The sequence below is a fragment of the Tauraco erythrolophus genome, chromosome 10 (genome assembly GCF_009769465.1).
Source record: "Tauraco erythrolophus isolate bTauEry1 chromosome 10, bTauEry1.pri, whole genome shotgun sequence".
In the NCBI taxonomy this organism is placed as follows: Eukaryota; Metazoa; Chordata; class Aves; order Musophagiformes; family Musophagidae; genus Tauraco; species Tauraco erythrolophus.
In genome coordinates, this window is record NC_141474.1 from 5,767,727 (window position 1) to 5,795,108 (window position 27,382).

A 27,382-nucleotide genomic window follows, 5' to 3' on the forward strand; every position below is an offset into this window, starting at 1 on the left:
ATCCTCTCACCAAAGGCTATTAAATGATACTGACATAGAACAAAAGGGAAGGTCTTTGCACTGCTCAATAACTGATTACAAAAGTAAAGATTGAGTAGGAATAAACAATCGGCTTGCACAATTACTGGTGATGGCTGGAGTCTGAAGGATCTATGCAAGGGCTCAGGTTGTTCAACAACTCAACAAAAACCCCTGTTCAACAAAGGAACAGGGGAAGCAGGCTGAGGGTGAAGCATCCAAGCCTGTTAAACCAAAAGCTGACTGTAAGATGCTACAAAAAGATCTCAGTGACAGGGTGAAACAACTGCAGATGAAATTCCATGCTAATAAACAGCAAGTAATGCACACATGGGAAAAAATAATAATCTTTAGTCTAAATCCACAGTGATGGGCTCCGAACTAGCTATTACCTGTGCGGAAACAGACCATGAGTTATTATAGACAGCCCTATAATAACACCAGCTCAGTATTCAATGGTAGTTAATAAAAGGCAAATAAGGAGGCATTTGAAAAAAAAAAAAGAGGAAATAAGAAAACATCATTATATTGCTTTCTTAAACCTCATATTGCACTTACAGCTTGGGCACTGAGAGAAGTGCTACTCTCTTCATTTGAAAGGAAATAAGGAAGAACTAGAAACAATTCGAAGAATGACAAGCAGCAAAAGTTACCGAGCAGCTTCCAAATGGGGTGGGATGAAATAGATTAAACTCCTTGGTCTGAAAAAGAAGTGATCAAGGGGAATCAAGGAGGCCAATAAAGTCAAAAGCAGGACAGAGAAGGTAACTGAGGGAACAATTACTGCTTCTCATTACACAAGAACGACGGGCTCTCACAGGAAATGGTCATGGCAAGTGCAAAGCAAATGCACAGTTAAACTAGGGAACTCCCACTGGCATAAAAGGTTGGGAATCCAAAGAGGGACAAGAGAAATTTATCAAAGAAAAATCTGGGAGCGCAAAGATAATACCAATGGTTCAAGAAGCCTCCAAGCTGCAGGCTCTGGGAAAATATATGAAATTATCGCTGTATGCTTACCCATACTTTGTCCCCTTTGTCCCCTAAGCCTTCACTCTTCCCTGCTGCTGGAGACATGATACTGGGCCAGAAAGACTCCTGCACTGACAGCCATTCTCATGGATGCATAAGTAAGATGTGCAAGTTGAGAGACAGGAGCCTCCTAAATTAGCTTTGCCAGTTTGAGTGCCGTTTTGCCACTTAGAACCCACAGAGCCAAGAAATGGCTACGATCATCAAAAATCTTATTAAAAATCTAAACAAAATAAGCATAAAGAGTTATTCCCCCGACATCTAAAGTGTTAGAACAACTTTATTTAGGAAAACTAACAAAAGTACTTTGCACCAAAGACTGCAAATTCAAGATGCCCCAATGATGCACTCAGAACTGGATTTTTTGTTGTTGTCTGTGGGTTTGTTTAGCTCTGTTTTTTAGAGCAAACTGGAAGGGACAACTGCCAACAACAGATGAATACAAAATTCCTTTTGGAAAGTAAACCCAGACTTTCTCATATTGAAAAGTCCTCAGGGAGAAGGTGAGCGGCAGAATTTAACTCCTTCCAAACAGGGAAAGCTTTTTGAAGAGGCTGAATGGAGGGTGGCGGGGGGAAGGGAACCATGTCGCCTGAGCAAAGGGTAGTGATTGCTTGGGAAAGGTGGATCCTCTGGCAGGGAGAGGTGACGCAAAGGCTATAGGAAATGAGACAAGGCTAGAGACCATTCCTATGGTGATTAGAGACCATTCCTGAGGTGACGCATTCACTTGAAAAACCAGCTGGGCTGCCAGTGGTATCCTGTTTGCGCAGTTAACCAAATACCTTAATGAGGGGCTAAGGCATTTCCAACAATGACTTCACAAATTACAGGTGTTTTAACACATGCTTATTTCAGAGATGACCCCCAGCCCAAGAGACAAAGGGGCATGGGACCATCGCATGCCCTCGCAGGGAGGCACTCAAGGTAAGGCTCTTTCCTGCCTCTGTAAAGACATATAAAGACAGCAGCGAACAAGATACCCGGTTTTCCTCTGCACCAGAACACATGACAGCACCACGGTGTCACTGGCACCTACCTCAAAGCCAACTGCTGCTGGCCTCTGCCAGCGTTGGCAGAGATGGCAGCCTTCATACCACAAAATAGCTGTGCTGGTCAGGCAAGAAAACAGGCACAAGGCTCCCCTGATGCAGAGGGCAGTCACGCTCCTTGAGCTAAAACTACGTGCCTGCTGCCAGACCGCATTCCTCCTGCACCAGCACCCGCCACGGAAGGTGCCTCCCTCTGCACAAGACAGCCCTCAATGCACGGTGATGCCCACAAGCCAGGCAACCTCACAGCAACCCACTAAAACGTGCTGCTGCCCTCGGTCCCAAGCTTTGAACCCTGCGTTGTCATCACCCTGAACGCGGCTTCAGATTTTGAGCGTAAAGCAACAGTTTTTCTTCAGGACCAGCTCTTGGATTTCATGTTTCATACACTGGTTTTGTGCGCAGAGGTTGATAGGACCGTGTGGACCCTGCAGTCACTGCTGGAACAACACAGAAGCCTGCAGTTGCTTTCTGGGCTGGTGAGCCTGCTTTGCAGGCAACGCTGCACACGGACTGCCTGAGCAAGGGTGCCAACTGCTTTGCTGCACCAGCAATGAAGCAATGATTCATACGTCTCCAGGGAGCAGAAGAAATAAGGACTGTACATGTCAAGCTGGAAGATGGGAAGAAACAATGCAAAAAAGCCCAGCCTGCACAAACAGATGGAAACGTCTCATCGTCCGTACGACCTACAGTGTGCATTGATGAGGCTTGAGTTGTCTTCAGAAGCTGAAGAGCAAACCAGGGATAAATCTCTGCATCTCCCAGCATATATTTAGAGCTGCAAATATTTTGCAAATGTTTCTGCTGAAAGGGACTTTTCTCCCAGTAGGTAAAATCAGCATCTGCTGAGTGGTGACCATTTAACATTCAACCTGCTGCCAATCTACATTCCACAGAGAGACCCGCAGGAGAGACATGGAGCTGTGCCACTTCTAATAACTGTGTGACTGGCACCATGTCAATGCTTTAATGTAGAAAGCTACCCTCTGTCACTAAGCAGATCTCTCCTTTCTTTTGGCTAATGGCTTTCACACCCATTGGCAACAACGTCAAGACCGAAGGGGTACAAGCCTGCGGAGTCTTCTGAGATCTGCTTGGCAAAGCTGACTACAGAAATACTGAGACAGGAGTTTGGGAGGGGTATAAGGAAAGAAGGAAGCTACTGTGGTTAATAATTCTGCTCTCAATGCTTTGCTTTTCATCTTTGTTTAGTGTCTTCATCCGTTTGCCCCAGTACCTTCCTGCCGCAGCAATGGTCGATTCAGCACGCTGTACCTGCGACATCCTTTGCTCGCCGTGAGCATCGCTACGCCAAACCCTCTGCAGCAATCATCAGAGCCAGGACAGGGTCCCTCCTGGCTTTATGAGCCAGGCTTTTAGTATATTTAGGGGGAAATTTATACTAGGGACATTAACTGCAAGGGCACAAGGCTCAGACATTTTCCCTTTTAATCTCGGCCAGGTTTAGAGAATGGTCGTAACAGCAGAGTACTTTGGCAGCTGGCATCCTACCTGCAAGTGTGTTTGTGCCCATTAGCTTCCAGCAAAGGTGGTGGGCTGCGTGGGCGCACACACATATTCAATGGGGAGGGAGAAAGCTGTGAAGATACAGCCTGTGGCCTTTAGCCCTCAGATAGAACAGTCAAGATGCCCACACTGATTTCCTCAACATCTCCCTACGGATACAGAAAAACAAAAGGACGACCTATATTTGGTGCAGGAGGCAGGGAAGGGATGCACGTTTGCTGAGACCAGCTTCATTTTTAAATGTCTACGCAACGCCTCTGACACGAGGCCCATGCAGAGAGTGAGGCAGTTTGTATTCTTGCTGTGAAATCCAAATGAAGACGACTGAAAAGGAAAAAACAGGCAGTGACAGGCAGGCGAGCAGGCCTGACCTTTCCTTGCTTTTTTATCCTATACAGATAGGAATTAGGCAAGAAAACAGAAAAACCATACAAATAAAACAAAACCAACAGAGCACCAATCTTCACAATCTTCGACATATCCATAATTTCTACTTCATTTTTAGCTAATGGTGGAAATTAGTCTTTGGATAGTTGATAAAAATCAGCCTGTCTCTGCTCGGTTAGTACCATGATCTGTGGTCCAGCAACTACTTCTAGTACAATCGATTTTCCTTTTTGGCAACCAATAGGCCAGTCAATAATAATGTTGTTTGAGAAGGATTGAGTCATGAGGGAGATGAACCCTCCCTGCCATTTATTATGTTTGTATTGTCTTCATTTGAAAAGATTTTTTTTTTTCTCTTTTTTTTTTTTTTTCTACTCCACGTCTCCAGAAGCCCTCTGACTCCCAAGTGTGTTAGCATGTAAATAGCAAGAAGGGAAGCAGCTCTCTGCTAGAGGTGCATGGCAGGGGACTGGGAAAAAAAGACAAGCTGGGGAGGCAACCACATTCCTCCTGCTACTCTAGATGTCTTTTAGGGGAAAAAAAAAACAGCCTTGCGTGAATTGGCACAAGATACAGATACAACATCGCCACCGAAGAGCAACCAACTCTCTGCAGACAGCACAGATGCTAGATGCTTTTCACTGGAATTACTGGTATATGAATGAATAAAATAAAATCCCCACATACTAGCAACTGATTTCCTAACCTGATGATTTTCAGCTTTGGTTCTCAAGTTTCTTTCTCAAACCCCTGAGGGTCCATGGGTGACCATTGAGAACTTGCTGACAAGCAGTTTAAAGTCTCAGTACCGTGATCTGCACCTTTACTAGGAAAGTGAAAGGTCAGCAAATAAAAACTGAAGATCAGTCATAGCTTTTTCATCCTTGTAGTCACAGTTATAGTCCAATTTTAGCATACATAAATTATTACCATAACATTGATAAGCTGATTAATAGAACTGCACAATGAGGCAGTTTAAAAATCATAAAATAATATTTAGATACAATTTTAACTTGGCTGCTCTACCACACAGATACATATACAGCCCTTAACGATCCTGTGTGTCAAGTGATACAGTTCCACTTACAACTAACAATATTTATTTTACGACTTGTTCACATGGGCAGAAAGGTTTGAAAAGCTTTTTCAGAATAAGCTGATCTGTGGCAACCACTTCAGGAAAGTTGCCCACGCATTCCCAGCGGCATGCCCTGAACACACAGATTATTATTTGGGAGCAAAGAGTACCCACAAATGGAAAAAAGTGTAGCCACAGCAAGTCCAGGAGGAGAGTCTACAGTTTTGATGTTACAAAGAAGATGCTATTTGTCCTTCTCTCTCATTGGACAACTACTATAACATGATGCCCTTCATCTTTCTTAAAACAGCAGTCGAAATTTGTATACCTGCAACGCTCCCTGCGTAGGACGAGCAATCACGTGGGGCGTTCTCACCAGAGCACAGGACCCTCCTTTTCAAGCATCTTACTTGCCTTGCTCTTGCAGAAGGAGGTGACCAGACTTAGAAAAGGCCCCGGGAAACCTCTTTTCCAAGGCCAGAGGAAACACAGCAAGGAAAAAGTCTCCCCATAGGAGAGGAAAAGGTCTTTGTTGCTCATCCTCTGCAAGGGAAACGTATTCATGTCTTCATCTATTTTAAAGCTAGAAACAGATGTTATAATCACATTGCCGAGATCCTTCATAACTGATACGCTATGAATATACTCCCTTCCTTTCATTTCATCACTCTATTAAAAGTCTACATTTAGGCAAACAGTTCCAGTGGAAAGAGGCTGTTTTCACACTAAGCCCCAAGCTTTGGGTACTTCCAGCAGAGCTCCCGAATACCCTACCACCACCCACTTCGAAATGGCCTCTGGCTCTGAAGATTTAGGTAATTCAATTACACAAATGTCCCTTTTCAACAAAGCAGAGAAGCCTGTTGCCTTTCTGTATCCCCTTGCCCATGGCAATCGCTTACCACCTCTTTTCAAATGTGCTATTAGAGCTAATTATGAACAATCAGAGAACTCAATGGCTGCAGCTTTTCAGTGACATTAGTGAACCACCCTTTTGAAACTGCTCTACCACTGTTTAAAACAAAAAGCCCAGGCGCTGGACCACTGCAGTCCAGGAGCGCGTGGTTATTCCCAGAATTAAAGAGTTTCAAGCATGGTTACAGGAATGAGCAGAGCCAGGCGACCTCTCCTCCTGCTCCCAAGCTGTTTAACAACAAAGAGCCATAGCTCGACACTCGCAGAGCCTCTTGATCCAGAGAATGCAAGTGCTTCAACAACAGATAGTACAAAGGTAACGAAAATAAGGCGGCAAAAAGTGAGTAAGGCACATTTACAGGCACAGTGAACCAGTATGACTTGCTCCAGGTCACCCAGCAGAGCACCACCATCACCGTCTGCTTAGGGCAGCTAAATCCTTTAGCACGCTCCAAGAGCCAAGATGGAAGAGCATTTATTAAAAAGGTAATGGAAGAGAGCATAAATCTGTCGTGCTGTTTGACTAACTTTTTAGAAGCATACTAAAACACAGGCAATTTAAGAAAAAATTGGTCTATAACATTTGTCTCCTTCCCTACCTGCCCATAACCCTCATCATCCCTGATTTATTATTTATCTCTTAGGCTGCCTGCACGCAGGTAGTGCTGCAAAATTGAACAAGACAGAAAAACACCTGAAGACCCAGGTGGCGGGTGGAAATCGCAGGGGCTGCTGGCACGCCGGGCTCTGGTAGAGGTGCTGCGTCCAGACTGCGAAGGGAACCTCTACGGAGAGCACATCCCTCTGAAATAACAGTGCCACTGATTCAAGCCACCAGAGAAGCCACCCTTACACTTAACCCACCACTCTTTATAGCTTACACGTTAACTGATAGTGCATTTGCTAATGTATAATAGCAGGCGCTGCAGTGTTTATGGCCTGTTAGGAAGCCAGAGTTTTTCCCCTCTCCCTTTTTATTCTGGTTGCTCTTAAAATTCCTTCTGCTTTTGCTTGGGATGTGAATTCTTACAGGGTAAAGGTCAAAATAAAAAAAAAAAAAAAGAGAAATAAACATTAGGTCACAAAGTCTCAAAATGTTATTGCAATTTATATATGGCTGAGAATAAAAATGTGTCTGCCTTCTCTGGGAACACACCTAAGTGTGAACAGAGACCTTTATAAAAAATTCTCCTTTATTACCTTGGTGAGGAGGAAAAAAAAAAAAAAAAAAAAAAATCAAAGATTGATTTTCTTTTTATGGGTATTATTAACCTTTTGTTACTGGCCAAAAATAATCTGGTTAGAAAATGTGCAATACATCAAAAAGGAAAAAAAGAGAAGAAGAATTTAACAGAAAATTAATGCTTAGGGAAAAAATAAGAGGACTCTCCCTTCAGCCTTTTCTTCTAGGAGTCAGACTTCACCTCCAAAGAAGCGAGACAAGCATAAAGAGAAGTGACTTTTCAGACTGCTGCAGTGGTACAGCATCCCAGAACCACCTTCCGGGCTGCCAGAGCAAAGGGGATGGGCAGTGTCTGATCCGACTCCTCCGTGATTCCAATGCAAAGCTGTTCCCATATTTATCCAACACATCACTCACTAGCTCTGACTGAAAGGCGATGGTCTAACCTGACAGTGGGGCACACAAAGCCCCCCATTTGCACTGGCTCCACTGCCCCTCTTCTATGTAAGGAAAAACTCCTATAAAATCCATTACAACTGAAACTCCTGAGATGTAAGCATGAAGATACGTCTCCCACCAGCTACTGCAGAGCCGTGCTTCCCAATTCCCATCTCACGAGCAATTCTGCTCAGGCAAGGGCAAGAAAGCCTTTTTTACAACAATTTCATGTGTGTCTAAATGCCAACACAGCTATTTGTAGCCTGTGAACACTACAGCTCTGCCGAGCAGCCTGCAGATTGCAACTTAAGATCCACCTCTTACAAATTCCCGAAGCGTCTATCGCAAGGCTGCTTAAGATCTCATGGATGAGAGCCAGCAAATTTGTCAGCAGAGGTGTACCTATGTCCAAACAGGGCAGGAGAATAAAGCCAGTAAGTGCCACGCTGGTAAAAAGCTGTCAATCATAATTTGACAGAAATACGTTGGACGATCATTTCCGAACACGATCGCACTTATACAGGTCAGCCCTTAATTACAACAAGCTGACAAAACTAGGAGCATTGACTCATGAGCACAGGCAGACTCAAGCTGGCTGGAACGAGCCACTTGCAAAGTGGTCGCTGAACCAGTGCGCTTCACAGCCTGGTCTACTCAGGTACCCTAAAACCGCTGCTGGGTTGCAAACAGCAGTGGCTAAAAAGCTGCTTTATGTTCAGTTGAGTCAAATTGTGCTAGAAATGGTGACTCCCCAAGGGGGTGAGGTGGGCACGTGGGGATGGAAATGGCATAAAGCCGTTTGACTTTGCTCTCGAGCAGCACTGAGATCCTACTGTAGCTGTCATGTGCCCACCATGCAAAAATCTAAAGCATCACCTACCTCTGCAAGGCACTCTGCTGAAAACTGGCACTTATTGGATGCTTTTCTGCTAGGCAAAGTGGGATTCTCTTTCCGCTAGTCCACAAAGTTTTGCTGAGAGCGTAGTGTTACAAAAAAAACCACATTGAAGAACACGCTTATGTAGGAAGCTACCGAACATCTCGTACACAAGATCCCTCCTGCCATCAGTACCACGAGTCACATTGGAAGCCATAGCCAGCTGATCAAAGAAACTACTGCAGGAAGAAGTTTCAGCAGGAGCTCAAAAAGGCCCCTTACGACTATGTGTTTCACACAACCAAATTCTGTTATTTTGCCCAGGTTACCTTTTTGGATGTTCTTCCCTGTGGTAAGTGCCCTGACAGAACCTGCTATGGAGTTCTGGAAGAATTCAGTTTCAGGCGAAACATTCGGTCAGGAGGCCACGTAACGCATCGATCAGCTTCAGCTTTTTATTCCTTTCTTACCTGGCTGTTAACGTCAGCAGCGTGCTGTAACAGTACTGAAACCAGCTCCTTGTGTCCTCTGTCACACGCCCAGTGGAGCAGAGCCCGACCCTGCAACATCCGGGAGAAAATTAACAAAGTCAGCCAAAAAAAAAAGCACAGAGAATCAGTCTTGCTATTGAGTACCAATAACAACATTAACACAGACTTTTTTAAAAAACCCCTACACTAATATTAGTACGTAACCAGGCATCTGGGCATCACCCACGACCGTCCCCCTTCTCAGCTCTGCAGCACAGGCTGCTGCATTCATCCCTCCAGGCCCTCCCAAATCTCCATGGCTTTCTTCTCATCCCCTTTCTACAAGCCTCTGCACGCCCGAAGTCTCTCTCTGCATGGCTCTGCCACCACAGGAGGAGATGCAATGGAAGTTCAGATCTTCCTGTCTGTCAAGGACACGGGAAGTAGTTCAGGACCCCTCTGAGGGCTGACAGAGACATCTGAAAACCCAGCTGGTCTCAGAAAAGGCTATGGAAGTAGTGAAGTGAAGCTTTTGGGGTTGGGTTCACGGGTGCCGCTCTGATTTTGGGCTAGGACAGCCAAACTTATGAAAGGTAACGCTTGTTTTTCCAACAGGACGTCACGGCAGAGCTGTGGTACAGTTTCACACGCACTAAGAGCCCTGCGCTGAGGCTGGACTGCTCATTTTCTTATAATGCAAAAACGCATTCAAAGCGGTAACAGCAGAGCCTTTGCACAAGCAGCTCTAAGACATTTTCTATGAACTGTAGAAGATTTTATATATCAGCAACTCCAAAGAGAAAAGCAGCTCAAAGTAGTTTGAGACGGAAGGTTTTCTTCCTTGTTTACTATGTACACGTAGTAAATTAGACTTACTGTTACTATCAGTCTCTCCTGATTTAGGACGGCATGTGGCACGCTTGCAAGGGATTCCTTGGAAATCACCCTGCAGATAACCAAGAAATCATCCCCAAGCTGTGACACCGTCAGACCGACCTGTGTTTTCCAGTGTGCTGTGCAAAACAGCCGCAGACCTTCACAGATGAAATCAGATGAAATTAGCCCACGCCTGGTGATAAATCTCTCGACAGAGCAGTGGGGAACAAGGTGAGCAACTCATTTATCTGCTAATGGGAACTGTGAGCCAAATTTCCCGACCACAGTGCCAAAACAGCAGGAAGGGCAGAAGACACCTGCAACTGAAGCTCACGCTGCTTCTGCTGGGTATTCTTGGGCAGGGCAGCAGAGGTAGAACATGCTTTTGAGTTAGGAAACGTGATCTCAGACACAAGGCATTAAGCTTTTTAACACACTTTTTGACCCAGCGAGTAATTAATTTTTGTAACACATAATTTTAATGTTACACTAATTAACCTTGAATTAGAATTAATTTTCTGACAATGACTTTCTATGGAAGCACTGATGACATCCATGGGCCATTTAATGATAAATGTTCTTGCACTCAACACCACTATCAAAGTCTAAAAGGGGGGAATAAGTACAATTTAAAACAATTGGTAAATATGGAAACATCTTAAATTTGTGTTTAGCACCCTCAACTCGTCTCTGGACTGGTAATTACTTAAGACTCAGGATTTTAGTTGGACAAATACTGACTTTTTTATGTAACAGGTGTTTATTTCAAAAGAAAGAAGCACTATTCTGCAATATGCACAATAGCAATAAATACTTCAACAGATGATTTCAGTTTCTTTATATATATGTAGAGGAATAATACTGTAGTTACACAAGTGTAATTATCGTGCAATTACACAACAAAATATAGGCATTTCTATCAAATCTTTGTATCAAAATTCACATTACAGATTAGTGGCTGCAATATGTTGGTTTACATTGTCTCTGGACAAGCAGAATCTCATTTTATTGGTGCTGAACTTGGCTGAGACCAATAAAGGAAAACCAACAATTTGGGAGAGACAGTGCTGCTAATCCTGTCAGCTCAGGGCTACTGCAGCACTGTGCAGCTGGTCCCTTCCCTGACACTGCAAGGCTGGTTCTGCTGCAAACGTCACGTTTTGAACAAGACAAGAAACTGAAGCCTGATCATCTATAGTCATTAAAAATCTCCTTGTGCTACTTGCAGGAGTATGGATTTCAAGTCTTGGGCCAATTCCACTTTGGGTAATTACACTCTGCTTACCTATATATTTTCTCTGCAATTCTAAATGGATACAATATTTTCCAATTAGTGCCTTAAATGCCTCTGCATTGTAATTGTGTATTATTAAAAAGCTGACACGTTCCACCTCAGAAACGTCTGCATCCTTGCAGCATGCTATGCCCTAAACATAGGGTGTAAGGGTCTTTGGAGACCTTCTGTGGAAGAGCATACCATCTGATGGGGATGTAAAAATACCTGCAGAAGACGCGCAACCTTCTTACTGTATAACAGACAGCGTGACTAAGAAACTTGTATTTAAAGCAAGATAATATTCACTACTGTTTGCAGAGCATCAGGCAAATTAAAACGCTCAGGAGTTCTAGCTAAAGTACTTAGGCAGCTATGCAGCTACAAGGTCCAGTTGTTCCCTTATCTTCCTTAAAATAAACCTTAGCAATAAGGCAAACTTAAACTGAACATACAACCCAACTCTTTGTATCACACGGATATCACCTATGCACGTTGAAAAATTCTTTAGCCCGCACAGCTGCTGCTTTATATCAGCATATAACAGGTGTTTGTGTATTTAAATAACACGGCAGAAATCTTAAGAGCCACAGATTGAGCTTTCCCAAAACACTTCCCATGTGACTGTTTCATTAAGCAGCGAGAGATTCAAAGCAACATGAGCAATTTCCTATAGGAAAGCGCTGCAGCAGAGAGGTCTGCACTAAATGCAAGTAAACACCCAGGCACTCCCTCCACGCAATTCAAACACACAGCAGTTGTTGCAGAAGTTACTTGAGAGGATGCATTTCCCCCTGCCTTTGAAGTATTTAATAAAAAGAGCATAAAAATAGCCCCAGTGCACTAACCCTGCCTCTTAAATCTTCTGTGCTTTGCTTGGGTAACCGCTGCCAGCTTGGCCAGCTTCTGCAGCAGTTTCTCAAGCCAACAGCACATCAATTTTGCTCAGCTCCAAGTCACAGGGTGTTCACAAACAAAGCACAGGACAGGGATTTGTCTCAGATATACCGAGTCTCAGCAGACAAACGGATGGGAATGATTTTCACATCAATTAGCCAGTGCAGAGAAAGAGGAGAACAAAGCCAAACTGAATGGATGTGCTACAATATTAAGCTATATTTCTAGGCACGATGTTTGCAGCTGTAATGGCTGTATAGCAATGACAGCTGCTCTAACTTGTGGCAAGTGTTTTACTACTGGTAATTAAGAAGAGATGTGTATATATAGAATGGTTGCATCCCCCTGTGACAGCAAAAAAAACAGTGAATGGAAGGGCTGTTGTTGCAATTATATAGGTAAACTTCAGATTTGATTTGGAAGTCAATTACTTTCAGAGCTCTGAAACACTTGCAAAGTTTTTCCAATAGGAGTAAGCCTGTAAATCCAGAAGCACATGATCCTTCTTCAAACCCATTTTTCCCCCCGTTCTTTCCTTGGCAAGCTGGCACCAATTTGGCACTTGCTATCTGAAAAGCATGAGGATGGGGGACTAAGCGAGCATCATTTCAGATGCCTTTCATTAAAGTTTTGGCAAGGGCTTAGATACCGCACACAGGTAACATGTTTGTTTACTGGGATTTCTCCAACAATTCAAAAAAAGTCTCTTTTTTCCTCAATTCAAAAAATTTCTCTCAATTGAAAAAAAACCTTCCACAGCCCTTGGCACAAATTACAAAAGCAACTCATCTACGCCTTTGAGCAGTTTCTGGTTTGTTAAAACTCGAAGATAGACTGTTGTCAAAAAGGCAGCAAGCAATCCACACCACCAGGACGTGCCTGTGGCCACTTCACAGCCACACTCCATTTCTTATTTCATTAGTCCTGCTGACATACGTAAGAGAAACGGGTTGTTTTCGTCTGTGCTACTTCTTCTAAGTGAATGCAACTTATCCTGCTGAACTCGGGGCAATTTAGAGACAGTAAATGGAAGCTTGTACATGATTACTGTCATTAGATTCTTTGTTTAATTCTAAATTGAAGTTTATTGTATCCAAACTGTTAGCAGGTATGCTGGCTTGAATGCTGTACACGGAGACCTTGATTTCATGTGGGAGAAGACCACTTATGCTTTGAAAGTTGCCAAGTGCATTTATCTAAACCCCAGATACATCTATTGCCCTTTCTGAAATCCTTTTGCTTTGAGTAAGTTGGCTTATCCCCATTTTACGTTTTTATTCTCCATTTCTTTTCTCTTTTCGTTAACTTATTTCAGGTTTGCACCAAATGAGAGGATACAATTAGATACAGTACTAATACATCACACAGAAATAAAATGTAAACACCTTACAGCCCCAGTCAAGTCTTTATGGTTCAAGGAAAGTCTGAGCCCAGCATCTTTGCAGTTCAGCACGAGCCTGTTTGGTGCTTCAGTAGATTTTGTTTTATAACAAGTTAACTCTTTGCATGTATCCCTGCTGTCATTTTAAATTTATATGCATTTAAATCAAACGATTGACAGCGTGAGTTACGTTCAGAGAGCTAGGAGAGGCATCTTTTGGATATGGCAGGATGTGTTTATACAGTAACACTAAAATAGTTAATAAAACCGCCAAGATTATGCTTGCATACACTTCACTCTACCAAAGGCTCAGTCTGGGTTATCTCTAGTCGAAAACGGGTTCTAAAACTTCAATCAATCTGCACGATATTGGAAAATAAGCTACCCTCCAAGACTGTGAAGAACACGTTTGGATACTGAACAATATTGGTAATGGTTTCAGCTCCTTAATATAACACGAAATAAATGCTTCTTTCAGATTTTTCTTTTAGGTATGCTGATTTTTTTTTTTGACCAGTTAGAGTCAAGCCTAAGGAAACCAGCCAAAAAAAAAAAAAAAAGTTCTTACTTCCCTGTTTGAGCACTTGCTAAGGTAAGCCAAAAATCACTGAGGCTGTGAGAATGTCATCTATGGGGGAATTTTGCACCAGTGGGAATCTTCCCATGAGCCCTTCACAGGCAGGCAGGATTTTCAGCCTGTACCAGTGCTGAAGCAATTCCATATGCTGCAATAGTCATATGTTAATACCCGTTAGTTCAGAAATAAGTCTTCTCTCACATCAGAGACTTGTGGATAATTCCCAAAGAGGATGTCACCTGGCAGTTTTCAGATCCTGGCTGTGAACATTTACATCGTGGGAGCACAAAAATATTTTAACCATCTTTCACAAAATATTTTGATTAATTTTTTTTTTAAAAAACCCACAAAATTCCTTTGGCTGAAAACAAGCACATTCATTGCTCGAACACAAAGAAAAGTACAAGCTTCTAAACGCCGCTAACTACAAAAGAGCATTTTGCCAGTGGAAATGATGCAACACCAACATGATGTTATTACACACTTATTGCGAGTGTGTGATCCCAAAAAGGAGCTTTTACTAACGAAAGGACTCCAGCCATGTTCTGTGGGACTGCCCTGGACGTTTACTTCTGTATCCTGTGATGCGCAGAAGGAGGGACGGAGCTCAGCAACGGCGCTGTTGCAGCGACTGCGTGGCACATGACAGTTTCAGTTCATTGAATTTATGATGCGAAATTCCAACCCTGATCGTGAACACTCTCCCTCCTCTCTGAAAATTAATTCACATGAATTCCTGATTAATAATAAAAGGCTCTGCCATCAGCATTCAGAGCCCCAGCCGGGGCTGTCATGGCTCAGAGGGCAGAAATCTGCTTAGAGCTACAGGAGAACCCAACTGAATTTGCGGCGTCTCAGTCTATGAATGTGTAAGCACTTCATCTGTTCACCGAAACACAACGTGCTGGAAAGCAGCGGGCACAAGCAGCTGTACACACGTACGATGGAGGGCGAGCAGGGCTAGGTGGCAGTATGCAAGCATCGAAACCAAGGCGATAAAGCTGGTATGGCTACCTTTCCTGAAGGATGAGCAGGAAACTGTCCACACCCGGTGTTTACTTTTACCAAGAAAAGGATCAAGCCAATTCACAATTTTAGACACTTCTGTTTCTCCTGAGGTTTCTGGCAACGCCTGTATTATCTCCCTATGGGGAGAAATGGTGTTTTGCGTTTGATGAGCAGGGAAAGACTGGACAATGTCACTGTTTTTTGAAGCTGGAAAGCTGGTATCACTCATTTGGCCTCCACGTGGGAACAATGAAAAGCCGATGGCATGGCAGAAATTCTACTTCACCCATGAACACAGTTCATTGGTCAAAAAAAAGCCATTTCCCTCAATTCCTACTTCTATTTCATCACATTTAGTGTACAAGGTGGGGAAAGGGAGGTATTCAGAAGATCTTATTCTGCAAGTGGCTGCTGGCATTGCTAAAAATAACATAGAAAGTTTCTGATATGCTACAGCATCACGGTTAGTACATTCACACCTGATCTAGTGGAAGGTGTCCCTGCCCATGGCAGGGGGGTTGGAACTAGATGATCTTTAAGGTCCCTTCCAACCCAAACCATTCTGTGATTGTATGATAAATCCAAAGGAAAGCTACTTTCAAATAGATTATCCCTGTCTCAATGACAACGCGTTTGTCCAACTGTTGTAGTAACTTGTTAATAACAATCCTAACCAGGGAATTTTGAAAAGGAGTGGCACTGAATTAATACACAAAACAGTTAAAAGATTAATGGTCTTTATCTCTTTCTCCATACCTCCTCATCAGTGACATTCACATCCACTTTTTTAGATCGAATGGCTTTGGTTACATAGTCAATGTTGTTTTCTCTGCAGTAATCAAAAATGTTCTTGTCCTCGTCCCTATTCAGGAAACAAAAAGCAAAAAAAGCACTGTGTTATTGCACAACACAAAGGCCACATGCACATCATATGCTCTGACTTTTCTACAGACATTTCAGTAGTACCACTGGACTGAAACAGACGCCTAGTATTGCACATGCAGAGTAGTCTGGTTTTCTTCCAAGGTAAGAGACAGAAGATTCTACTTCTTAGAAAATAAAGTTTGTTTTTAACAATATTGTGCCAGGACAACAGTCAGCTCACTCCTGTGAACTGACACAAGAAGTCCATGAAGTTAGCCAGCAAAAACCACGTTTGAGCCCTGGTATAAATCACTGCAATCCCACAGAAGATAAAAGGCTAAAGGTGCTCTTCTCCCTGCTCTACCAACTTAAAACAGCCACCCTGGGTCAGACCAAAGACCCTTCTGATGCCATCCATCTCATGCAGTGGCCACTAACAGTGGCTTGGAGAAAAAAGCAGAAGAAACAGGACATATGCAAAGTAATCTGTCCCCAGTTAGATCCTCCCAGCTTCAGAAACTCACTGACTTAAGGATTTCTGTAGCTAGAGGCTGCATCCAGATGAGTATATTTATCAGTCTTTTCCAGGTCCTTTTTCCACTCTATTCTGCTCTTTAACCCATTCATACTCTTGGCATCTCTAAAGAACAAGTTCTACAACTTAGCATTCTGTCTGCAAAGGGCTGAACAGTGGGCAAATACTTTCTTTTGGTGGCTTCAAAACAGGTGCCTGCTATTACGGGGCACTTGTTGGTAAGTAACTGCCCAGGGAGTTTTGAAATCTTTGGTGTTTGTCTTGGAATCTGACCACGGGGCTTGTTTTTTCTTTTCTTTTCTTTTTTTTTTTTATTTATTTACCAGCCTGCAAGTGACCCAATTGCACTCCTCCTTTTCACATCAATGGTGTTAAGACAAAGCTTGACCATGATCTCTGCTCAGAGAAGCAGGCTGGCATACGCAGAGAGACCAGCACGTGCCTGTGCCAGGACACCAGTGCGTGCTCACTTAAGCCTTCTTGTGGCAGAGCTCAACAAGTTGTGGTGTCACAGGTGCTTGAATTCCACCTATAGCTTCTTCTAGAGGTAAAAAGCAGTCCCTTGGCTTCAGACACCTTAAAACTTGTGTTCTTATCAGCTAAACAGAACCTCTATTGAAGTTAAGACATTTCACAGATTCTTAAAACATTACAAGCGAGTTTTGTATGAGTGACTGGAGCTACAGTGCTTCATGGCAATTAAAAAAGCAAATGGTTAGCAAAGGGACAGGGACAAATGAAGACATTCCTATCCTACAGTATAGATCTGTGCACTTGCATATCTAATGATGGGAAGTTACCGACACCCATACTGCTGAGAAAGCACAGCTCTCCTACCGTCCATGATGAAAAGTTTATTCCAATAAGGTTGATTTTTCTATGGACAGGGGTCTATGCCATACTAGCACGAGGTACCTTTGCAATGATACCTTTAGGTACAGATACACTGATAACAGCTGCGTTCCTAGTAAGCAGTAAAGAAAAGAGGTCATTGGTTTTCTACAAGTAAGCCAGAAGCCCACATATTACCCACTCTTTCTAGTTTCCAAATCAAAACTAGAGCTCAAATGAACTCATCAGCACTGCTATGGGACTTGGCAGCTTCATGACAGTTAAACACAAAGTAGTTGCCCCTTGTGACATCCTCAGTTTTCAATCATCTCAACTTAAGACAGTCTGGATGTTCAGCAGAACTCAGACATGACAGCCTCAAAGGAAATTCCGTATAAAAATGGGAGGTTGCTGGAGCAGGTCAGACCCACTGTGGAGGTCCTTCTGCTAAGGGCGTTTTGGGCAGGGGAGAACAGCCTCCGCAATGCCACGGCACAGTTCGAGGAGAACCGACTCCCTGGTGCTAACAGGCAACAGTACTCTTCCCATTCATTCACATCGCTCTTGAAGCTTGCAGGCTGAAGAATGTCAGAGCAAGGAAAAATAAAATCTAAACATTATCTGCATTTGAGCAATGGGTTACAAAGAAAAAGTGATGCTCTCTGACCTGTAGTCTCAACAAAAATGAAAATACCGATGTCACTAAGACCACGTCGCCTGCTCCCATCAGGACAGGCAGAGCTCCATGACACAACTTTGACTTCCAGTCCTACTATTACACACCCGGCTTACTAAGTTACACTCTATTCTTCAGACCCCAAGCATCTGTTCCCTTCCTCAGTGCCAGTAAAAAGTTGGGAAAAAAGTACTGATACTCAGCTCCTGCAGTAATGTGTTCCTTTCTCTGAAGAAGTCACTTACTCTGACCTCTCTCTCATGTTGCTCCTTTAGTAGCACTGTTCTCCTGTACGTCACCCCTATTCTTTGTACACAAGCAGTCCTTCCTCACAGCTGACTTGCACCTTTCCAGCAAAAAAGCTGGATGCTGCACAAGATTTCACACTCCATGTGTAGGCCTGGGGATGTTACAGAAGTCTTCCAGTTTCTTAACCTGTCTCCAAACTCATTCGCTGGTGGTTTTGTCTGCACACTACACAAGCTCCTGGGAAATAGATCACCACCTGCTTTAGATGCAATTACTTTGAAATCTGGGAAAAAAAGAATTTCACAGCAGGATTAGAAACGGCAAAAGCTTGTATTGCTGGAGATGGTGCTTGACAGATTCATGACGGAGGTTATGAGACGTGTCTGCTCCCACTAACAACGGCTGATCTGATATGCTGGGAAGCCCCTCTAGTCCTACCTTGTTAGCCCAATCTCTCAAACACACCCTTAGCTGCTGAAAGCAGCTATTTGGACACCACCATACAGTAACTTGGTTCCAGCAGCGTTTCCCCCACTGCTCAGCCACACACACTTCATTTATTACAGATCACTCTCTCTTCTGCAGGGTCTGCACCAGCACAGACAGGGCATGTTAACACCGATGTACCAAAAAATCAGGCAATCGTCCTATCACAGCCCCCAGACTAAGCTTTTTTTCCTGAGAATATTATTATCTGTAAGGGAGAAACGACTTGACACAGCTATTCGGATATGATTTAGCTTTTCTGGAATAACCACCTCTGCAAATGCTCTATGTATCCCCCTTCCAAAAAACCACTTTTCTTTCAGAAGTCTCCACAATGGATTTAATCCAGAACAGCAATTTCCCCACCTGAAGATAAGGTTTTGGGAAATTTCATCTTTCTACTCTGCATTTATTTCTCAAGCTTTAAACCATTCCTTGGCCCCTGATGCCCCCTCCCTTAAAAAGAAATTAGCATATATTATCTCAAACTTCTCTATAAATATTAACAAAAGAGAAACAAGCCCTTTCCTGAATAGATTCGAGGGAAGCCCATAGTCATAATGAAGACATTTCACCTCCACACAAAATAGTCACGTGAAGATGAACTCCAGACATTTAAAACAATTTGATCTAGTCACGTGCCAAAATCAGGAACAGAAACTGAGAAAAGAGCTCAGAGGAGTTAAAACCAGATTTTTGGAGGGACCAATACTAGGGAAAAAGCTCCACTTGAGAGGCACGACTAGAATAAAGACAAGTTACTGTCATTTGTTGACTTTGCATTCAAAACCACACAGGACAAATAAGAAACACTGCTTGAAAACCTTGCAACTCAGGGTTCTTTTACCCCTCCTTTATTTCACATGTCTGTATGTGTACATACTGTGGAATCCCTCCACCATAGTAGCTACAAGAAAACAAAAAGGATGCAGAGTTTTTATCAGACTAGTTCCTAGCAGGAATTTGTACTCCACATGAAACTGGTAAGCACATGAAACTGGTAAGAGGCAGCAGTAAGGCTCAGAAACTGATAGAAACACTCTGAAACCAGACAGAAGCAGATCAGAAATACAAGAGTAAGTGACACTGCAAAGACATTGCTCAGATAATATTATTGGGAGAGGAATCCCTAGCACTTCTATCAGTATTTTCAGAAAAAAATATCAATTTCAGTAAAAATACAGCATTCAAGACATCTTAGATGGGAACAACCACGAAACTGGACTTAATGGAGATGTGTAGAATTATTTAAAACTTGTAGCTACAAGTAAGACCGAGATGCAATTTTGTTTCCATGTCAGATTGGGTGACATACAAGTCCTGGCTCTTTTTGTGGAGCTAAAGAATTGAGTCTTCAAATCAGCGGCCACTTGACTGTCAGTAAAAGCAGCGAATGTGTTTATATCTATTTCTTGAGAATAGCCAGAAATATTTTCTCTCTTGCTGAAGATGTTTAACCCCTAAAACTATTTTCTTCTCTCTCCCATCCCCAGTATGAGATGCTAACTGATTTAATGTCAAGCTGAAGCATATCCATTGCCTGCAGGTAACACATGGGCAGCTTCTTCCTTGAATAAAAGGACGTAGAAGGACTTAAAGTAAGCCATCTTTCCCTGAGCTTGGAAGGTTTCACAAGCCTTCTTCATAAGCTGTCCAAAACACATGTGTTGAGCCAACAGTTTTTAAACAGCTTATGGAAAAGACCTGTCCCTGGTTCATCAGCCTTCACCTCTTACCTAGAGTGCTGTAAACATCTCTGCTTCCTAAACAGTCACCGAGACTGCCAAGAAAAAAGGCACAGAAGAGACTTGAAATCCAGACGTCCCACCCTTGCACAGAGAGCATCCTCCAGGTTTGCACCATCCCGTTGCTCCCCCCTCGCAGGTTACCTCCGGCACAGAGCTCTGGGCAGCGAGTTTGCAATCGGGTGCTACTTTGGGCGTCTTCTCCCCTTTTCCCAGGGCTGGGAGCCACATCCCAGCAGACCCACTGCGGAGCGGCCCCGGGTGCTGCTAACAGGTGGCTTCGCCCACCTGCTTGGCACGGCACCACCGGGCGAGCGGGAGCGCGGTGGAGCGGAGCCGGGAGGCACTCTCAACACTTACTGTTTATGTCAAGGCCCTGGGTCCCCAAGGGACCCATTTTCACATAATCTATAATTATCTCTTCGCTTTAATCGCCTCGTCACTTCTGAGGCTCTCCTGGGCACAGGAAGAGGAAAAGCTCATTAACTGAACCTTTTCTCCTCTCTCCAGCCACCCATAGCTTTTAATTGCTTGGTGTTGTTATTATCTATCAGTGCAACTGGGATCATTTTCATAAGAAAGGGTGGTGGGAGGGAGGGAGGCAGGAGCGGGTCCCTGAGGTACCCACCGCAGACAAACCTTTGCTTTCTCAATTATTTATGCCAGCTGAGGTTTTACAAGCTGAATAAATCCATAACTCAAGTTTATTTTGAGCCGGCAGGTCGTCCCGGGGGAAGTGTTGCCCACTTGCCGGCACACTCGCGTGCCGTCCTCGGAGAGCAGCCGGGACATAGCGAGACATGTGTCAGCCGATTCCCCACCCGCCGCGCGCACTTCGGTAGATTAGCGGCAGCACCGGAGAGAAGGCGGCCGTGAAAACCCCAAAGAGGAGCTGCCACCGAAGGATGGGCTCTCCCAAAGGGAAGGCAGGCCTGAGCCCAGTCGCTCCTTTGCACAACAAAGCAAAGCCCCAAGGGTCACCGCTCTGGGAACAATAAAAAACAGGGGGAAAGCAATAAACTTGGCAATCATCTGGAAGTCAGGCTAAACATCACTAGAAGAGCATCCATTTCTGAATAACGCTGACCTGAAAGAAAAAAAAAAACCCCAAAGCCCAGCTGCCTGGACCCGCAGGTGTTTTGTCTGAGACGTGCCACGGCTGAGCACGCCGCGGGCTGCTTGGGCTCCACACAACCGGGAAAGCTCTTCCGCAGGGATCACACAGCCCAGCATTTGTGCAAGCGATGGACATCTGTGGCACAGCCACCCAAATGCAGGCACATTACCAGCGTGAGCCCGGAATTCCCAACACAGCGAGGACGCCAGCTCCCATATCTCCGCGGCTTTGTGCTTATTTCCAACACCAGCGTTCCCGAAAGCAGGGTTGGAGGGAGAGAACAAAGTCCCAACCGTGCTCTGGAGCGCCGGGCTCGTCTCAAAAGCCATCACGCCGTTCTAAAGCGGCATCCTTGCAATGGATACTGGAAGCAGCTCTTTAAAATTCAGCAGTCTTTGTGCCTGACCACACGCAGCGACCTCTGGTATTTTCTGCCAAAACAGTTCATTTGTCTCGCACAACAACTAATCAATTCCCGAGGCCATCCATCACGGGGGCTCGCGCGAGCCGGCCCGGCAGCGGGACCAGATGGTGACTGCGTTAGTGGGATTAATACAATTCTGATAGATTGCACAGCATCAGGCAGGCTCCCAAACACGAGGGGTGCCCACTCCATGCCCCGATCCTAAACGGAGCTCCGCTCGTGACCAGGGTGACTCCCAAGCATTACGGGAAAGGGTGGAATTACCACCAGAAAAGGGATTCTTCAGCAGCTCTCGAGATGGCAGGAGCATAAAGCTTAGCTCAGGGAGGCCTCTATGCTGACCAGTGGATGCCATTCCCATCCTGGCACACCCAGCCTACGGGAAGCAGCTCACGGCAAAGCACAGGAGGGCTCCTCCAGGGCAAGTGGAAAGGGACACGGACATTTGGCATTATTTCGCATCCTCCATCTGCCAACTCAATGCTTTTGTTTGCTGGAGATGCTTATAAACTGTCTCTCCCACCCCCCTGCATTAAAAAAACTATTTAAAAATAACTTTAAAGTTGAATATTGTATTTTTGGCACCTCCCTCAGTTTGCATCTTAGATTTATATTGGTGACACATCAGTCAACCTCATCTCACTGCTCATTTCCCAGGTTTGCAAAACTGTAATTATAGCTATTTGGTCATGAAAGAGCTCATCAACTACTGCTTTTGTTTTGGTAATAAGACCAGAAAACAGACATACAGCTTTACACAGCAGTAAAAAAAACCCCACAAACCCACTACTATACCGAGCCTGAAATCACAGATAATTTCTAAATCCTTCCTTCCAGGGGAACCTCCAAGTCCCATCATCAGTCACCAGCACGCATTATTTTTATGTAATGCCCGAAGTGGGATAAGTGATTTGCAGAGAAACACAGAGGCAGAGCACTACCCTAATACATTCTGCTACTGCTCCTCATTAGTCACTGGGGCTACTTGAGCTCTTTATTGCCAGGGTTTATTAATGACTCCTAATTGATGACCAGTGCCCAGCACCCCAAAGTAAATAACTGCTACGCCTCATTAGCTCAAGAGACCTTCTCCTGATTTGAGGATTGATCTATGAACACACAAATTGCACTGATTTAACCAAATCTCTTCCTAAATTGATTTAATTAGATCACTATAACCTGTTTCTATGGATGCTCTTGAATTTATTTGGAATCACTGCAATGTACTTCTGTGAGCCAGGCCAACCATTTTTCTATCTTGTTCTCAAAGCAGAAACATTTCAGATAATTAGTGATAAGGCAAAATCAGCCCTGGCACCAGCCCAGTTCCTCCTATTTCTGATCCACCTTACTTTAGGGTAGGGTATGGTAACTCCGCTTTGTCCAACGTTTACAGATTTGCACCCTAAATCCCAAGCATTTCATTCCAGAAGAGGACTGTAAGCATTATTTACGTATCATTTTAGAGACCGGGTTCTGAAAGCAATGGCATTACTGCTTTGCTTGGTAATTTGCTGCTGACGGTGAACTAGTGGTTTACACCATTTAAAACAAGATCTCTCATCTTCCTATTACATAGCAGCAGCTTGGATGAGGTTAATCATTTGTTAAACTGTTCAAAAGCTTCTGGTAAGAATAAAACAAGTGAACCTGCTTCAGTGAACCTTCAAAACTCTGTACTTGCATTCTTGTCTATCTCCTGGTGCAAGGTGAGGTTGCAAAGATGCCAGGATCCAGATAAATTAGACAGCCTTTTCCTGCCTTTGCATCAGCTGAATCCTAAAGGGCATACGGTAGGCTGTGTTTGGCACCGTAATGCCTGCTGAGAAATTGCTTTCAGCAGTCTGTCCGAACCCAGGGCTGATGAGGACTTGAGTTTTAGTTGTTAGTACACAAGATTTTTTTGTTGTTGTTTATTTATTCTGGGCTACCTTAATATGATCCTGTAACTTGAAAATATTTATCTCATCAACAGCCCCAGGAAACATAGACTAAAGTGGTTCGATTTATATTGCAATTTTTGCAAGCACATTGTAAAGCTTTAGTAGGGCCTGCCATAGACAACTGAGTCAATAAAATAGCCTGCATCAAAGTTTCTCTTCTCAGATCTTAGGTTTCCAGATAGCACATACATACACACTGAACATTCAGCATGGGACTTACCAGTAGCTACCAATATGGTTAAGTTTATTCTCACTCAAGCTATGAAAAGCTTTCATCCTTCTTGGGCTCATCTGCTTGCAGATTTTGTAACAATGTGTCCTGGGTTTGGCTGGGACAGAGTTAGGTTTTCTTTCTAGCAGCTAGAACAGCTGTGTTTTGGATTTAGTATGAGATTTGTCATGAGAAGAACGTTGATAGTGCACTGATGGTTATAGTTGGTGCTGAGATCTCAAGGACCTTTCAGCTTCAGTTCTGCCAGTGTGCAGGAACACAACAGGCTGTGGGGGGAGCGTGGTGGAGCAAAGGGCCCACAACTCCTCTTACAATTTGAATTTAGACTTAGGATTGAGGGCCAAATTGGCCAATGGAGTATTCCATATCATGGAATGTCTGCCCAGTATATAGATGGAGATTGACCAGGAAGTTGGAATTCTTTTGAGGGCTCTTTCAGTCTCTTTTCAGGCCTCTCCCTCATCCAGGATTGTGGTGTCAGGACTTATCTGTTTCAGAATCTCTTGCCAGGATGTGACAGGTGTTGGTCACCACGTGGTGAGCAACTACACTGTGCATCACTTGTGTGTATATATTACTATCATTATATATTCATAAATTAGTGTATAATTATTAATTTTAATTTCATCATTATTAATAAATTGTTCTTATATCAACCCATGAGTGTCCTTCCCTTTTCTCCTTTAATTCTCTTCCCCATTCCCCTGGGGTAGAGGAGGGTGAGCGAGCAGCTATGTGGCATTTAGTTGTTAAACCACAACACAGTGCAACTTTACTGTTTAGGGCTATGCTTTTAGTGTTACAATTATCACCACTAGAGATGTGCCTATACTTGCAGACATTTATTCCCTGTTGTAGTGAGAGAACCAACAGCAGACAAAAGCCATAATATATGGGCAATTGCACTGAGAAAGCTGAAGCTAGGTGAGATGTGACACTTGCTAAAGTCCCATCTTGCAACTGAAGACACTGACAACCACGAGGCCAAGCTGTGCTATTGGACCATATGAGTTTCTGTTCTGTCAGAGTCAGGAGACTTCATTTAACTCACTTTCAGCAGAATTACCCTATTCCAGCTGTGCCAGAGACTACATCTGCCTACAGCCCCATTGTGTAAGGACTATAGCTATGCTATGCAGCGCGTAAGTTTTTTCCAAACATGTCATGAGGAACATATTCAGCTATACTTATCTTCAAGTCCTGTACATGTCATGTCTTCATGAAAATAAAAATGAAAATATGGTAAGAAGATTTAAACTAGTCAAATCAACCGGAGCAAACTGTTTTCCTGTATATTGTGCTGTGTTTCATATCCAAGAAGGGGCACAGGCAACACTTGGATAGTCAAGACTCCAAAAGCACTGTAGGACTAAGCATAGCTCATACTTAGCATCAAAGACTGGGCAGCACTGGTATGTTCCACTCCTGAAAGAACAGCTCGAACAGGATTTAAACCACAAGGTCAAACTATGAGATCAAGGATGTTGGCTGAGATATACACTGAGAGCAGGGAAGAAAAAGGAGCCTGTGGCTATTCCTCAAACAGTGTGTTGAAACAAGGTCATACCTGACCATCTCTGTTCCAAAGGCCAGGGTCAAGTTAAACGTGTGTTGGCTCTCCATGCGAGGTGGAAGAGGCTACTCCTGGCCAACTCTGCCAGCTCACTATAAAGCTGATTGCAACAGCGAGGGAAGTGCCCACACCACTGCCGAGCACAAAACCGTCACCCTATTTGCTTACACAAAACAGTCATATCAATTTTCACCTGAGCTCCTTGCAGAGCGTTTGGAGCCACCTGCTCGAGATTTACTTTTCATTAGTTTATGACAAGAAGTCAAAGAAATGCTGTGTTAGAGTTTTAACACTTCGGGAAAGTTCTCAGCAAGCTTGGGAGGCTGCGTGTAGAGAAATCAGTGTTTATCTTTTAATTTCCTGGGACTAAAATGATGCAAGACATTCAATAAAACAAATGGGATCACAAACACATAAACGGGTGACTGCATCACGACAGCAAAAACACTGCTCAGAAAATTTAGTCTTCCCTGACTGTTCATTTTAAATAAAAATACGATGCTGAATTCTGAAAGATCCTCCAGGCAATCATTTAGGTATTGGAGTTAATATTATACCCATGATTAGTAGTCTGGAACAGTAAAAAAACAACCAAACAAAAAAACTCAGCTGCCCTTATTCAGTAGCTAATGTCACTTAATACTTGCACCTTGACAGTTTTTAAATAGCAGCCATTCTAGTCCAGTAAATGTGCTTCTGCTATGCTAGCTGCAGAAGCTAGAAAAAATTAATTTGATATAAGGTACAAACTCTCCCTGAAGGCAAACATTGTCCAACATTAAAACCTTCACTGAACAATCCTTAATGAATGTATTGGTAAAGAAATAACTATTTGAAAAAGGTAGTGTCTGAACAGCTTTCTGTTAAAAATATCCAATATTTCCTCCTTTTAGCCATATAACTGAAAAATGGGAAGCCTTGCCCTTCCCCCACATCTTGTGCTAGGGAAAGGTTACTACCTGGCAATGATACAGGCAGTTATTGATTTAAATGATTATGGACCTGAAAAGTTCTTTCCTGTCATTTATTATCCTGTTGTAGTTGCCACCACACTTGTGCAGTATTAAAAAAAAAAGCTTCACAAAATGACATTAGAAAAATACTGTTTTTAACCAAAGTTCAGTACAGATAATCACCTGATTGTTTCTTCTTGATACAATGAGCTGACAACTGGGCCTCCAAACGCAGTTTTGCTTTCCCTTCCCCTCTTCTCTGTCGTCTGAAAGAAAAAGAAAGATTGGTCCAGCATCCTGGCTCCCATCCTGTTCCAGCCTGTGCCACCCCTCTGCCATCTCCCACCCCTTCCCCTGCTCCAGAGATGGGATCAGACCTCTGGAAGCCTCATCATCTTCACAGTAGACAGTACACCACGACTCTGCTCCATCCAGAACAGCTGGATGGATCTCTCAAACGGAATCAACGCTCTTCTGAAGGTGTCCCAGAAGGGTGACCTGAAAGGTGGACTTGGCAACCTCACTGTCCCACTCACAAGCCAACGCGTTGCCTCCGCAGCATTCCCAGCCTCGGCCCCTTAGGACCCAAAAGCCCAGCCTCTGTGAGGTAGCATAATGTTATGTTACTAGATTGCAAAGCTTGCCTTTATAAATCTATTTAATATAGATTTAAAATTAAATTTTATAATGGGCAGCATTTCCAAATGATTTACTCCCAGGAACTCTAGGATTCTGAATGATTCCCACCATAATAGAAATGAA

The 27,382-nt window shown here is 43.6% G+C and overlaps 1 protein-coding gene across 1 annotated transcript in view; it reads right to left on the bottom strand.

Annotated features, from left to right (window-relative positions):
* ACBD6 (acyl-CoA binding domain containing 6) overlaps window positions 1–27,382 on the bottom strand; it is an 87,124-nt gene that overhangs the window by 33,916 nt on the left and 25,826 nt on the right. The window contains exons 4-6 of the mRNA XM_086617646.1: window positions 26,804–26,886; window positions 15,749–15,854; window positions 8,981–9,070 (exon numbers count right to left, since the gene is read on the bottom strand). Of these exons, the coding sequence (XP_086473772.1) occupies window positions 8,981–9,070; window positions 15,749–15,854; window positions 26,804–26,886 (279 nt within the window). The remainder of the gene's footprint in view (window positions 1–8,980; window positions 9,071–15,748; window positions 15,855–26,803; window positions 26,887–27,382) is intronic.